The sequence below is a fragment of the Myotis lucifugus genome, unplaced genomic scaffold, assembly GCF_000147115.1.
Source record: "Myotis lucifugus unplaced genomic scaffold, Myoluc2.0 scaffold_38, whole genome shotgun sequence".
NCBI lineage: Eukaryota > Metazoa > Chordata > Mammalia > Chiroptera > Vespertilionidae > Myotis > Myotis lucifugus.
The window spans coordinates 1048010-1063117 of record NW_005871086.1 but is presented as its reverse complement, the minus strand read 5'-3'; the positions used below and the strand labels follow the sequence as shown (position 1 = coordinate 1063117).

Here is a 15108-nt window from a genome sequence, read left to right as displayed (position 1 = left end):
GTATGTGAACAATGAAACCTTGGTCCTGTCATGGGCAAGAGTAAAAACCATGAACATCAGAAAAAGGGCAGCTTTGGGACAAAGGGCCATGCTTACCAATATAAAAAATGGCCTTCCAGAACAAATCTTTAATCCACTCTAGTGGGTAAATATTTGTTTGATCTAGTCATTTACAAGAAAATGTGAATTTCCTTGTTTTTCAAGGGGACTGCCCTTTGTTTGCAAAAGTCTGCCAGGATTAGGGTTCTTTGGAACTAGTTTCCCCACCCAGTTCATTTGATCGCTATATAATCCGAACCAGAGGGATCCAGTGCACACAGCTGGAACCCATCTCCAGGAACAAAGAGCTGGAAACCATCTTCAGTTGGAGGGACTCTTCCAGATTTTTGTAAGATTCTTACACCTGAATAATCTATTTCTCTCTTTGTTTATTTGTACCTATTATTTCTAGCTATTTAGCTATTTCAATGAAACATTTTTCCCCTTTTAAAATCTCCGGGGCCAACTTATGAATTAAGAAGAAAGTGAACCAGATTCTAAAGTTTAAAATGAAAGCAGATTTCTTTTGGGATTGTCTATATGTGTGTGGATGGAGGGAGATTACTGAGACTGGGAGCAAGTGGAGGTTTCGGGGGGATTTCTGAATTGTGATAAAATCCCCTAAGTCCTGGGAAAGCCATTTGCTGAAGGGCATCTGGATACCCCCAGGGAACAGGCATTAAATGTGGCCGAGCAAGGAAAGAAAAAAAAAGTATGTTTTTAGCTCTATTTTCTCCTAAGTTTACCTACTAACTTTTTTACTTAAAAAAAGTTTTGATTGCTCTTTAAGAGCCAAGTGGAACACATCCAAGATCAAAAGAAGGTTTATTGGCAGGTTGAAGGGAAGAAAGAAGGAAAAGAGGTAAAGGGAGGAATATGCATTGGGTGTTATGCTTTTCACTTTTAGGGATACTGCCCTAGAAAATATATATAAAAGTGTGAAGCTACATTTATGGAAATTAAAATCATAGTTACTTATCATAGACTTGAAGTGTAAACTTGGGTGAATCTCTTGAATACAAAACATTGCCTGTGGAGAGAGGAAGAGAATATGAATTCTTGTGAAGATTAAAGGATTGGTTTGAGACAGATGATAAAGTTAGTCTGAAGAACACTGAGGACATATTTCACTGACAAAAATCTGACTGACACTTACGTGCTTGAATATGGAAGGTTATGTGTCAGTGAGTTTGATGACCAGATGTGAGGCTCTAACCCTTGGCCTAGGCAGATTCACTTCAGCACCACAATAATCTGTCTCATACTTGTTTTCTCCCAAATTCATTTTACCTTTTTTGGGGAAACTTTGGGTTGAATATATGAGTGTGCAAGTAGTGAGTAGGGGAGTAGATATTAGATACTGGTGGCCATGGAGTGTACCAACTGGGCTTTGGTTTCTGGATGTCTTAGGGATTCAAGATTACAATAAGCCTGAGCAAAATTTAGCTAAGTTCTTACAGAATTAATGTGCAAATACTGCAACTTAGAAGCAAAGATTTCCCTTTATCTTTCCAGACTGGGGTGGGAGGCCTTCAATCTCCACTAGCAAGTGGCTTTGTAGCACATGAAGCCTCTGTGTGGCATCAGTCCAGGGCCTTATTTAGAGATGGTCTATGGGGTTGGCTTATACACTAAGCCTTAACAAATGATACATCACAGTGAGTTGGGTCCCGAGTCTTCTTATCATCTATTTCTTTCACAAGGTGCCTTCTGCTATCAACTAAACTTAAACAAACTTGTCTCTGTAATTCCACTACATTTTTGCTAGTAAAACAGGAAAAGATTCTCTTATGCTTAAAGAGAACCATGGAATTTCAGACTTTAGAGTTAGCAACTCTCTCATTCTATAGATGAACAAACGTAAGCCTGGAGAGGAAAATGAAGTAAATCACTAAAAAATAAAATAAAGCCCTGGCCGGTTTGGCTCACTGGATGGAGCGTCGGGCTGGGGACTGAAGGGTTCCGGGTTCGATTCTGGTCAGAGGCATGTGCCTTGGTTGCGGGCACATCCCGGGTGGGTGGTGTGCGGGAGGCGGCTGATCGATGCTTCTCTCTCATCGATGTTTCTGACTCTGTATCCCTTTCCCTTCCTCTCTGTAAAAAATCAATAAAATATATATTTAAAAATAAATAAATAAAATAAATATTGAGGGTCTACTGTGAGGCAGGCACTGTGATTCAAGGTGAATAATATGGGCTCTGCCCTCCTGTAGAGTGTACACCAGTAGGAAACACTGACAAGAAGACAAGTGATTGGATAACAGGTTGGAAATGGCACCCGTGGATATTGGCAATAGGTACATCTTTATTTGTGATATCCTTGTGAGCAGATCCTGAGCTTTATGACTTTTGCTTTCACACTGTATCTAATGGGGTGTCCTTGGTCTCAATATCTAAGCAACGAGTGTTTGGACAGACACTAGACAGGCCCAGCAGCTCAGATCCCACTCTTTGAACAACAATATCCCCACAACCTGTACAACACTGGTACATCTTCCAAGGAACCCTGGTCTTCACTACAGCTTGAAAGACATTGGCAACATTTCTATCCACCACTGCCACCTAAGGACTCTTTCAGCTACTACAGCTCTGGTTTATTTCCTGATTTTGAACTCTGGGATTCTGGCCCCAGGCAGAGAGGTGTTGACTTGGTGACCCTGAGGTCCTGTTCCATCTTGGGAGCCTGAGATTCTGTAACTGCCTTTGATGTTAGAAGGCAATATTTGTCTATTGAAGAGCAAGAGACCTAAATAAATCCAAATCAATAAACCTTTGATGAGGTCTTCCACAAAACTAGAAAAAGAAAACATCCAGAACACTAAAAAGCACAATGTAAATGTAAAGAGTTTGGCAAATGGGAAACATGGCAGGTGAGCAGCTGTGCTGAAGCAGTGGCCATGTATGAATGCTTGTTATTCTTTTAGGGCTGGCTCTTCTCTCTTCAGTCATGAACCACATTTTTGCTCAAGTCCCAAGAACAGGCTTTCACTTGATTCTATTATAAATTATAATTGATGTGTTTTTTTTGTTGTTGTTGTTTTTTAACTATTCCAAGCTCTTTTTTTAAAAATATATTTTATTGATTTTTTACAGAGAGGAGGAAGGGAGAGAGATAGTTAGAAACATCGATGAGAGAGAAACATCGATCAGCTGCCTCCTGCACATCTCCTACTGGGGATGTGCCCGCAACCCAGGTACATGCCCTTGACCAGAATCAAACCTGGGACCTTTCAGTCCGCAGGCCGACGCTCTATCCACTGAGCCAAACCGGTTTTGGCTATAATTTATGTTTTGAATGGGATTTTTTTCAGCTGTTATTTATTTCAATATTGTGGAATGACCAAAATTTTTCTTAGTTTTTAATTTAGTATTCTTCAACAGTGTGCCAAATTTGTGTATTGCTATTATGAATCAGACAAGGTGTATCAATGCCACACGATGATGAGAAAGAGTGTTCACTTTGCTCTCTCTCTCACATGCCTTCCCATCAGAATCCTGGATTTCCTGGTCTTTCTAGATTCAGACATACTCCAAGGGCTGTTTAGTAATACTACAGGCTTAGTGGTAGAATCTGTGGCATCTTTAAGGGTATAAAAATATTTGACATGAAAATAATTTTTATTGAGTTAGAAAAATACAAAATAACGATTACTAATTAATGCCTATAAAAATATACCATTTGTTTTCTTTTAATTTAGGATTTGTATGAATTACATCACACTTAAGAATAAAATTGAAGGTCAAATTTTTTCTCCCATTAAAAGAATGTCTCATTAGATGTGATGGTTGCTAAGAAATCATAGCCAATCATAAAGTAAATAAGTTGCTCATTCACAAACAATTTGAAAAACAAAATTATAAAAATCAGTTTCAAATTTTTGTGAAAAGTCACTTGTATTATTGGATGTGGGAACACTCATATATATATATGATATAATGTGGTGGAAGATGTGATGGTTTTTAAAGGCTCTGAATGTTCTTTAAACTTTTCTCCAAAGAACTAAAGATATTGTCAGAAACAACCTGCTGCAAACACCAAATAGTTTTCAGTTCTGAAATCTTCACATTTCTTAACACATAAAGTTTTAAACATTCATAAGAAATTTGTTTTCTATTTTGTTATAATCTATAGTTGTTTAATTCTATTTTTAATCAGCTATCATTGAGAAAAAATCATACTTCAGGAAGAAGCATTATACTTACTTTATGAGTTTGAGTGTCTATGACACATTGCCCCTGGGAAGTGTGAGTTCTACAGTTTAGACTGAAAACTCTTGAGAGATGATGGTAGCAATTCTCTTCTCTTCATTATTCTTTAAAAAAAAAACAACTTTATTTATTTAATTATTTAATCCTCAACTGAGGATATTTTCCCATTGATTTTTAGAGAGAATAGAAGAGAGAGGGAAAGACATAGGGAAATATAGATGTGAGAGAAACACATTCATTGATTGGCTGCTGTAGGAGCCCCAACCAAGGCCCTGGCCAGGAAGGATTCACCCTTTCCTGGGGTTAGGGTTCATTAGAAGATCCTCTTTGACCTCTTTGGTCAGTATAGCTCAGTTGGTTGAGCATCATCCCATGCACCAAAAGGTTGCCGGTTTGATTCCTGGTCAGATCAAACCCCTGGTATTGGTTTGATCTTTGGTCTGGGTGCCAATAGGAGGCAATCAATAGATCTTTCTCTCTCACATCAATGTTTCCCTCTCCTTCTTGCTCTCTCTCTCTCTCTCTTCCACTCTCCCTTCCTTTCTGTCTAAAATAAAATAAACTTATTTTTTAAAGTCCATTGTTTTGATAGTTCCCTTATCTTACTGTTTTATTTCAGTGAACTGGAGCTCCTATTCCTTCCCCATGGATGCTATATCTCCTTTTAGGGAGGACTTGGGTAGATAGTAATGGTCTCTGTGTGCCAGGACCTAGCACAATGCCTTGTGCCCAGAGGAGCTTATGTAATGTTTGTTATTCAATTAATTAACAAATGAATTAGACTGTGAATGGATATTGCAATGCTATGACTGCAATATACTCAGTGAGTCTTAAGGGATAGGAAAGAATGTTTGGGGCTGGAAGTTGTGTTCAGGAAACTTAGAATGATTTTCCAAAGGAATGGATTGATAAGAAATGTGAGATTAATGAGGAAAAGAAAAGAAAATATATAATTTAGGTGACTGAGGATACCTGACTCCTGATGACGTGTCCTTTTAGCCTAATTTCCTTTTTAGCCTACTTTGCCCCACCATACCTTTTGCCCTTGGCAGGAGCTTTTGTTAGTAGAAATGATGATGGGCCTGGGTCTCCTGTTGCTGGTCTTCATGCTGGGTCTGGGTCTGACCCCAATGACTCTGGCTCAAATGACAACAGGTACAGACTCTTCCTGGCCCAGCACTATGATGCCAATCCAAGTGGCCAAAATGGCAGATACTCTGAAACCATGATGAGGAGATGTGGGCTAACTTCACTCTGCAAAGACACCAATAACAACATCAAGGTGGTCTGTGAAGATGAGAATGGAATGCCTTACAGAAAAAATTTCAGAATAAGGAGCTCTCCTTTCCAGGTCACTACTTGCAGGCATAAAGAGGGTCCCCCTGGCCTCCCTGCCGGTATAGAGAAATATCAGGGTCCACAGACATAGTTGTTGCCTGAGAACATGGCTTGCCTGTCCCTTTGATGAGTCCTTTTACCGTCCATAACAAGCAGGCCACTGGCTCAGAGTTGGCTCTGTTCTCCATTCCTGGCTCTTCCCCTACACACTCCAAAGCAGTGGTGACTACATTCCTTGCCAGGGGCCTAGAAAATGAGCTGCCTGGATCTTTTGTTTTCTGTTTCACAATATGTTAATAAATAAAAATGTCTCTGAATTCAGTAAGAATCAATGTCTTCTCATCAATTCTTGGCCTATTGATTTTTCCCCATTTTCTCTACTCAGCTGCCCCCAGAGAGGATGGCATGGAATACAAATGCCCGTTTGCCTATCAGTTAGTGCCTTCTTAGTCAATAGGGAGGTAGACTTTCCCTTCCTGTGTGTGTAAGTATGTTAAATTAATCTTATAGAGAGAGCTGGGAAATTCCAGGGCTCATGGCTGTGAAGCAAAATTTTCAGGAGGGGAAAATTGTTCTTGCTGTCAAGTAAGCCAATAATACTTTTAGAAGTAATGTTTAGAACTAAATACCAACAGATTAATTAAACTTTCTATCTACCTCCCTCTAAAACTACCTCTCTCTCTCTCTCTCTCTCTCTCTCTCTCTCTCTAGCACATGAACACACACACCGACACACCAACACACACACACACACACACACACACACACACACACACTCCTGCATGAACACCAAAATTCACTCCTAGTATGCACCTCTTGTCTTAGGCAGAAGGTAATTTTGAGTTGCTTTGACTAGACTGCTCCCAGGGTATTCTCCTGGTTATTTCATATAAAACTTAAAAATTTAATTGCTTTACATTATTTTCTCTTTAAACTTTTACTTTATCAATGGATGTCAGGCAATTGTGAATTCGTTGGGAATTTATAGAAGGATTCCAAGCTTATCCCTTATCCTTCTTCATCTAGATTTGTTTTCAAGAAAACACATACTTAGGTGAATAGAAACTTTCTTATTTTATTGTTTTATTGCTTAAAGTATTACAAAGGGTATTCCATATGTAGAAACTTTCTTTATAAAATATATTAACCAATTCACAAATTTAATGGCTGACTTCCTCTTACATTATTGCTATCAACAGGTGCCTGAATATTTTATTTATAAAGTGGTTGTTAATAAATTACAATTATTAATCACTAGTTTTGCTGTCTTGTGAATGAATATATGACTGTACTGGTCACAGTATTCACAATGGTATCCTCTCCTGCTGCCTACATTGCCCGAAAATGGGCCAAAAACCTTGCTTCTTCAATACCCAGGTTATAGATCAGTGTCCAGTTGCCACCTGGGAGAGCCCAGTCTCACTGAAAGTATTTAAAGTTATGCAGGAAGAAATGGAGAAGTAAATTACTGGTGCACACTCAGCACACAAATCTTTCTTCCTTGAGTGAACCTATTTCAAACTTGATATCACTGTCATTTCCTAAGAAAGTAGGAAAAAGAGTTTTCCAAACCTCTCCTAATAGAAAATTTGCCTTATTGTTAAACCCAAAAAACAACAACAAAAAGAAACCCTTAGGATGTGAGAAAAGTTCAGATTTTGGTAGAATATGTGGACCCTTACCCTTTCCTCAGGTTCTCCAACCAGTACCTTCACCCTGATATGGTGCAAGGTGACTTCCATAGGGATCATTGACCTACTCAATGCCTTGATAGGGAAGGCCAAAAGTATGGACCATTGTTATACTGAGTGTGCAAACACATATCTTCTTCAAACATCTGTTTAAAGAATTATCATTGCATTCTCTGCTCTGGTGTTAGGGCAAATGACTGTTTCCTAGGGAATCACATGGCAATGGGATGGGGTTGCTTGCTGACCTGCTGATGGAACTAGCATCTGGGTAGCCAAACCTAGCACTTTTTGCTCTTGGTCTCTTGTTCTCTCACAACCTAAAGCTGCTTAAAATGAAATGTCATGTGACAGGAAAGTCAGTCTTTATCTCAAGTGAAACATTTTAGGAATTGAACTCCTGGTCAACTTTGCAAGAAAAAGAAAACAAAAACCTCAAAATTCCTAAGCCCTTTGAAGATGGTGATATGCAAGGAAGAAAATTCCACTCAATGTGAAGAGGAAATTTTCTGTAAGGACACAGCTGAGTTGTTTCAACTTAAAAACAACCTCTAATTTGGAAGGAATATAGGTACTCCACACAATAAGGGAGAGAGGAATAATAACATACACAACGTAGTGTAGTCATTCATTATTTTATCCACATTGAAGGACGCAAAGGAAACCAAGAAAAATGGAAATTGCAAAAATGACCATTGCCAACACTTACTGAGCACTAACCATGTACCTGGCATTATGATAAGCACTTAACATTGATTTTTCATTTATTCCCATAGCATCCCTAAGATGTAGGTATTATTATACTCACTTACTTATGAGGAATAATGCTGAGTGAGGTTAAGTAATCTTGCCAAGATCATATAGTTAAAGTGGCAGGGTTAGTTCTTTGGAATCACAATATCAAAAGAAGTTCTTCTTGAGAATCAATATGGTAGAGTGGAGGAAGCCTTTGGGACAAGCTCTGACCAAAAAGTATGTGTTGGGATGGTTTGGGGATCATTTAATTTTCTGTTGTAGCTCGAGTCTTGAGATACACCCATTGATGGCTACATTAGATTTCTGTTGCCAAATATTTGTTGATGTCTTATTCAATCAGTTGGTTATTGTGGCTGAGGCTGTGGGTTTGCTCTTGCATGTATAGTTTAGGTCTTCTCTGTAGCCAGTTATCTTTCTAAATCATATCTTGGACACAAAGAAGCAGGATGAGAAAAAGTAGATAAAACCATGCAAAATCGGAGGTGAAAGATTAACCATGAAAGATTAGATTTGGGGAAAATAACCCAAAGTACATTGTTGTGATGAGGCTATTCCCCAAGTGCTAAGTGTACCTTCAGAAATTCTATCCATTAGTCTAAGGATGAGGAGTTAATCAGCATCATTTCTCCCTGTTTCTCCTCTTCCCACAAGTGTTCCCTTCTCTCTCTTCCTAAACCCATATCTCATATCTATGGCTATAGGCACTGGTATGTGACATAGAGCTTTCTGGACTTTTGTATACAAGCAAAAGGCGGCTGTGACTATAGGAGATAGCATTTTAAAGAATGAAGTTATGTTTGAAACTGGTATGCAGGACCCTCATCGGCCATTTTAGTCACCCAGACAGTGTGACCTGCCATCATGAAGCTTCTTTGAAAACAAAGGACAGTAGTACCCTTATTCATCAAACTAGGACTTCAGCTACTATCAGCCCTTGGACTGCATGTGTAGAAATGGGCCTGTATGACCCTCAAAAAATGATCCTTTCTGTTTTGGTTGCTCACTTCCTGTTGAGTCAGAGATTAATTTTATTTGTTCTAGTACAGCGATTTTCAACTGGTATGCCCCCAAAAGTTTTAAAACCAACAGTATCTGACTAGTCAGGGAAACTGACCACTTTTCCCTTAGATAGTCAAATTAAAAAAATGACAATCAACACGAGAGCCGCCTGGTGTGAATGAATCAAAATTATACCAATTTTATTTGTCAGATTGACAAATAATATTTTTTGGTGTGTTTCAGAATTTAATAATTAGTTTATGTGTGCCATGAGATGAAAAAAATTGAAAATTGCTGCTCTAGTGAGTCAGCCCTGCTTCATTGCCATGGTCAAGGAGATTCATGGTTCATGAGTTCATGCCAATCCCAGGAGTGACCGTCAGATGGCAGCATGTAGCTAGTTGGTGTTGGTGAGAGATTCCCTCTTCCACTCCTACTCTATCCCACCCTTTATTAAACTCTGTTACTAAAGAGAAGCAACTCTGAAGATAAATGTCTTTAATATCCTGAATATTTCAGGAGTGGAAAGAGAAAGGGAGTAGAAGATGTGGGAAAAGCACTGATTTTAGGCTCAGATAGGTCTTGGTTCCTTCCTTTCCTCAGTCAACAGAAGCAATGTTCTGACACTATATGGCAATGCTTTCTTTGTTGTGGCTCTGAAGGTTTTTGTTTAGTTTTGTGTGTTTTTTTAAAAAACCCTCTATTAAACATATGCTTATTTTAAACTTCCGAAAATGCCAACAAAATTATTCTGCAACTAGAGTCGACAGCAAACTGACAACAGCTATTGGGAAGATAGACACAGCCTGAAGGATACATGCATGATGATGGATTATATCACCAGGGCCTAGTTTTTAGGTTGTGTATAGAAACAGCAAGGAAAGAAGTCACAGTCCAAGCCCTCTTTTGTGGAGATTGTGCTGTTTACATTTATTTTTTAAATTTCTTTTATCAGCCAATTCCACAAGCCTGGGAAACACCTTCATTCCCTATAAACATATCATTTCATTCATTCATTAGTTCCCTTGTTTTGTTTATTAGTTCACTCAACCAATATTTATTATTTTCAGAGCACTTTGGCTGGATACTCTGTTTTTCACTTTTTTAAAATAGGATTTATAAGTTTTCAAAAAAACCCCTCAATTTTAATATCATTAAAAAAATGCCAACAGGTGAAAAAGGTGAAGGAATTAAAAAGTACAAATGGCCAGTTTTAAAAATAGCCATGGGGATGCCAAGTCAGCATAGGGAATATAGTCAATAGCATTGTAATAACTATGTATGGTGTCAGATGGGTGCTAGACTTTTGGGGTGATCACTTCATAAGGTATATAAATGTGTAATCACTGTGTGGTACACCTGAAACTAATATACTATATGTCAACTGTAATTGAAATTTTTTTTAATTTAAAAAAAGAATAGACATATGAGAGGAAAGGCTAACCCTAAATGTTACTCTATCCTTTTCCCACACCTTCCTCAATTCCCAGATGTCAGGAATTAAAATCAGTTTACAAACTCTCATTGGCATATCCTGTCTGTCCAAACCTTTGGGAATCAGAGTCTCCAGGGAACCAAACACTCTCCTAAGATCACATGACTAGAAAATTTCCTCAAGAGAGAGACAGCTCTAGTTTCATTTAGATCTGCCTTTTCTCCCTTTTCACACACTGACCATACAGGACACATACACTTGGACATCCAGCCCATCAGTCTCTGCCCTGAGTCATTGTACTGGCTACAGCACCATCTCTCTATAAAAGAGAAAAGCTCTTACTTTCAGAGAAGATCATGTTTGCAAACTTTTAACTTTTGGAGAAGCAGTGATGAGAAAAGTTGTGAGCAGAGAAGTGGGGAGAAAAGAGTAGACTGTAGAGTTGAGGAAATATCAGCTTGCCATTCTCAACACCTCTCTCTGGTGCCCATTTGTTACCTTCCTTTCTCCTACCTCTTGGTTTCCCTCCAGGCACCTCCAAGGTAGTGATGGCTCTCCAGAAGACCCTTTCATTGCTTCTGCTCTCGCTGCTGACCCTGCTGGGGCTGGGGCTGGTGCAGCCCTCCTATGGCGAGACCATGCACCAACGATTCCTGCGGGAACATGTGGACTCTAATTGGACAGGTGGCAACAACTGGTACTGCAACACGATGATGCAAAGACGGGGGATGACCAGGCCTAGGTGCAAGCAATTGAACACCTTCATCCATGCAGACATCGGGACCATTAAGAACATCTGCAGGACCCCCAATATCCGGTGCAAGAATGGCAGGATGAACTGCCATGGGCGTCATGTGAGAGTCACAGAATGCAGTCTTACAGCAAGTTCCCAGCGAAAGTGCAGTTATCAGGGCAGGGGCCGCTCTAGGCGTGTTGTCATCGCCTGTCAGGGTAACCCCCCAGTGCCTGTGCGCTTTGACAAATAGATACTGAAGGGGTTATGGTCCTGTGGTTGACCTTTAACTTACTCCTTGAATTGCAATGAGTAATGCATTTGAGCTCTCTCAGGCTCTGTCTCCTCTGCTTATTACTCCCTGTTCTCTATATAATCCATTCTGTTAAATGCATCAAAGAGAAATGGAGACACAAACCTATAATGGGACTGGGCTTTTCTGTAATAAAAATTTCTACAAACTCTTCTGTTTCCTTTTATAATACTAGTCAGCTTAGCTCTCTCAGATCCTATCCTCTGGAATTTAGTTATTATGTATATGATATAGCATTACAAGTATTTTAAGGTGCTTCCATCTCAGTTATCTCATTTTAATACCACCACACCTCTGTGATGCTGATGTTGCTACATATAGGATCCCAAACTTAAAGGATTTGCTGAAGATCATGAAGTTAGTGGAAATGCTGAAGCAACAAATCCACTTCAACTGGCTACTAATGCGGGACTTTTTCTACTTCATCATAAGGAGTGTTTTGAGAGTATCATCTTTTTAATATTCTCAAAAGTCAGCAGTTGGGGGAAGCATTACAAATTTGGAAGTATAAACTGGCAAAATGAGACTTCATTTTGTACAATTGTCTGTATAATTGGCAACATTATGTTTGGATCTAATAAGACTAAGACATGATACAAAGAACTTTATTTTTCTCTTCCCAAACTTTTGAATCGTTGTAGTAAGTTAAAGTATTAACAATGTACTAGATCATTAAGACTCATTCACTCTTCCTGATTTAAAAGATTTTCCATGTATTCCTTTTAATAAAGAACTCAAACTACAGATATCTGTGAATATGGTGCTATGGTATTTATGTGGAGATTTTTTTTCCTTCTATCCTCTTTTAATTCTTTTCTAGTTTTTAACATGCATCAACACCTCAATACCCTCATAAACTGGTCCATGATTGAAACTATTGGATCAATGACCACAACATAGAAACATTTGTGTCATTTACTTAAGACAATTCTCACACCCCTCCCTTTCCCCTTTGATTATTTTGAAACAAATTGAGGAACAGAGCTGTATGAAGACACCAGCAGCCAAGAATGAAAAATGCATGTGAGAGTGTGTGGTGTTTGTGCATGTGTGTGTGTGTGTGTGTGTGTGCACGCACGCCCCCGTGAAAGGACCAAACAGAAAATATTTGAATTGCAGGAAATATCTATTGTTTATATTTAAGGTGTGCAACCTGATTGAGTACATATTTGCATTGTGAAAGAATCACTACAATCAAGGTAATCAATCTATCTGTTACCTCACATGGTTACCAAAAGTGACTCTATTTTGGACTGTTTTCAACCATTCTTTTCAACACTACTGAATATCACAGCTTAGCGCAGCCAGTTTCTACTGAATACAGATTGCTTTCACACTATTATAAAGTCAAAAAATCATAGGCATGAAAATTCATGAGTAAAATTGTGAATCATTTTTGCTAATTCAACTCACCAGACTAAAATTTAATAACTAACCAAATTTCAGCCTCTTCCAGAGGTGGAATTGTAAACCAATCAATTTGGAATTTCCTGATCAGCATTGGTAAGGTAATCTGCCTGATATGACCCCCTCCTACCTTTGAATGAAGGTGTCCTGCTTAAAATATCCCACTCTATTAACTTGGTAATCCACCTTCTTTCTGCCTGTAAAAACGTCCCAGTTTGTACAACTCACCAAAGTGCCTTTCTAGTTGCTAGATAGAATGCTGCCCATTTCCTGAATTGCTTAATAAAGCCAATTAGATCTTCACACTTACTTGGTTGAATTTTATTCTTTATCTCCTACCCCCAAGGCCTTGTCATTCCTTTATACCCAGAAGACTGTCTTTGATGTATGACACAAAGAGCTCCAGGCTCTTCTCAGAGTGACCTCCAGTTTTTGAGATGAGGAGATAAATTGGTACTGGTTAATAATGCAGAAAGCGCGATAATTCAAGAGAAACATCAAAAGTGCTTTATTCAAAGTAATGTCCACCACTAGCTACACATCTACACATTTTCCCCATCTTTCAGATAATTTGTGGATACCGTCCCAATAGAGCTTTTCTTGTTTTGAGACAAACCATTCAGAAACTCAATTTTCCACTTCTTCATATGTTTTGAAGTGCTGCTCAGAAAGTGCGTGTGCCATCTATCAGAACAAGTGGTAATCTGAAGGAGCAAGGTCTGGTGAATACCTCGGGTGGGCTAATACTTCCCAGGCAAGATCTTTTAACGTGTCTTTAACTGGTTTTGAAGTGTGTGATGGTGCATTATCATGAAGCAAAATTACTTTGCCATGTCTTCTGGCCCATTCTGGTCACTTTACCATCAAAGTGTGGTTCAAATTGAATATTTGTTGTCAGTATCGATCAATTTTAACAGTTTCACCTTGTTTTAGAAGCTCATAGAAGCTCATAATACATCACACCTTCCTGATCCACCAAACGCAGAACATTGTCTTCTTTCTGAAGTGATTTGGCCTTGCAGTCGATATTGATGGTTGACCTGGATCAATCCATGTTTTTGTGCATTTGGGATTCTCAAAATAAATCCACTTTTCATTGCCAGTCACTGTTCAATGCAAAATAAAAAAGACTTTCATGACATTAAAGCAGCATTTTACTGATGACTTTTCGGTTTTCCATTTGTCTTTTGTTCAGTTGATGTAGCACCCATTTTCCTTCCTTTAAAATCTTTTTCATTGCTTGTAAACGATAAGAAATTGTTTTCTGAGCAACATTTAATCTTTCTGCAAGTTGTTTTGAGTTTGACATGCATCTTCTTCCAATAATGGTTGTAATTGTTGGTCTTCAAACTTTTTCGGTTGACCTGGATGTTCTTTGCCTTTCACTTCCAAATCATCACTTTTAAAGTGTTTAAACCAGTGTTCACAAGTATCTTCAGATGGAGCATGTTCACCATAAGCTTCCCGAAGTATATGATAACTTTCAGCACCACTTTTCTTTAAAGTAAAGTAATAAATTAAAACTTCCTGCATATGCTCTTTTTCCGCACAAAACTCAACATTTTTAAGCTTAAAAAAATCTATGATGTTAACACCTTCAGAAAATTTGACATATGAAGTTTTGAAGTTTGTGGTCAATACAACAAAATAGCATAGGTATCAAATCGCATATATATCTACATACATATAACTCCATCTATTGAAAAAAAATCCGCATTATTAATCGATACACCTGGTATACCTGGCCTCCCACCTGCACTTGGCTGGACTGGTTACCCTGTCCTGCATAGGAGATTATATATATATATCCCTTCTTACTCTTGCTTGCTGACATCAACACATTGGACCCAGGTCACTGTGAGAGAATGCAAAAAATTTCTTAAGCTCTCACAATGTTTCTTGGCCTGTCTGCTGTTAGTGTTAGAGAAGACTGGAGAAAAAAACAAGCAATGCTTAGAGAAAGGGAAGTTATATTTTAATTGTAATTATGCTCAGGCCCAGAGAAAACTATGTCTTTCAAATTCTGAGCCCCCAACATTTAGGAAACTTTCTCTATTCATACTTTTTCCAGTCCTTTGTCTCCCAAACTTGGAATGAGACTTCTGGGCCTTCTGAGAAAGAAGGCCTGTGTGCTGGGAAGGGGCCATGAGACCATATCTCAAGGCCTGGCCTGGTGCCAGCACTGACAACT

The 15108-nt window shown here is 38.6% G+C and overlaps 1 protein-coding gene and 1 pseudogene across 1 annotated transcript; both read left to right on the top strand.

Annotated features, from left to right (window-relative positions):
• The first annotated feature begins 266 nt into the window (after positions 1–266).
• On the top strand, positions 267–12256 carry RAB3 (ribonuclease 4). Its single transcript, XM_014454716.2, has 2 exons — positions 267–388; positions 10996–12256. Exon 2 carries the CDS (start codon positions 11013–11015, stop codon positions 11448–11450), a length of 438 nt encoding a protein of 145 aa, XP_014310202.1. The 5' UTR covers positions 267–388; positions 10996–11012; the 3' UTR covers positions 11451–12256.
• Positions 5319–5735, top strand: LOC106696952 (annotated as a pseudogene).
• Positions 12257–15108: the final 2852 nt, after the last annotated feature.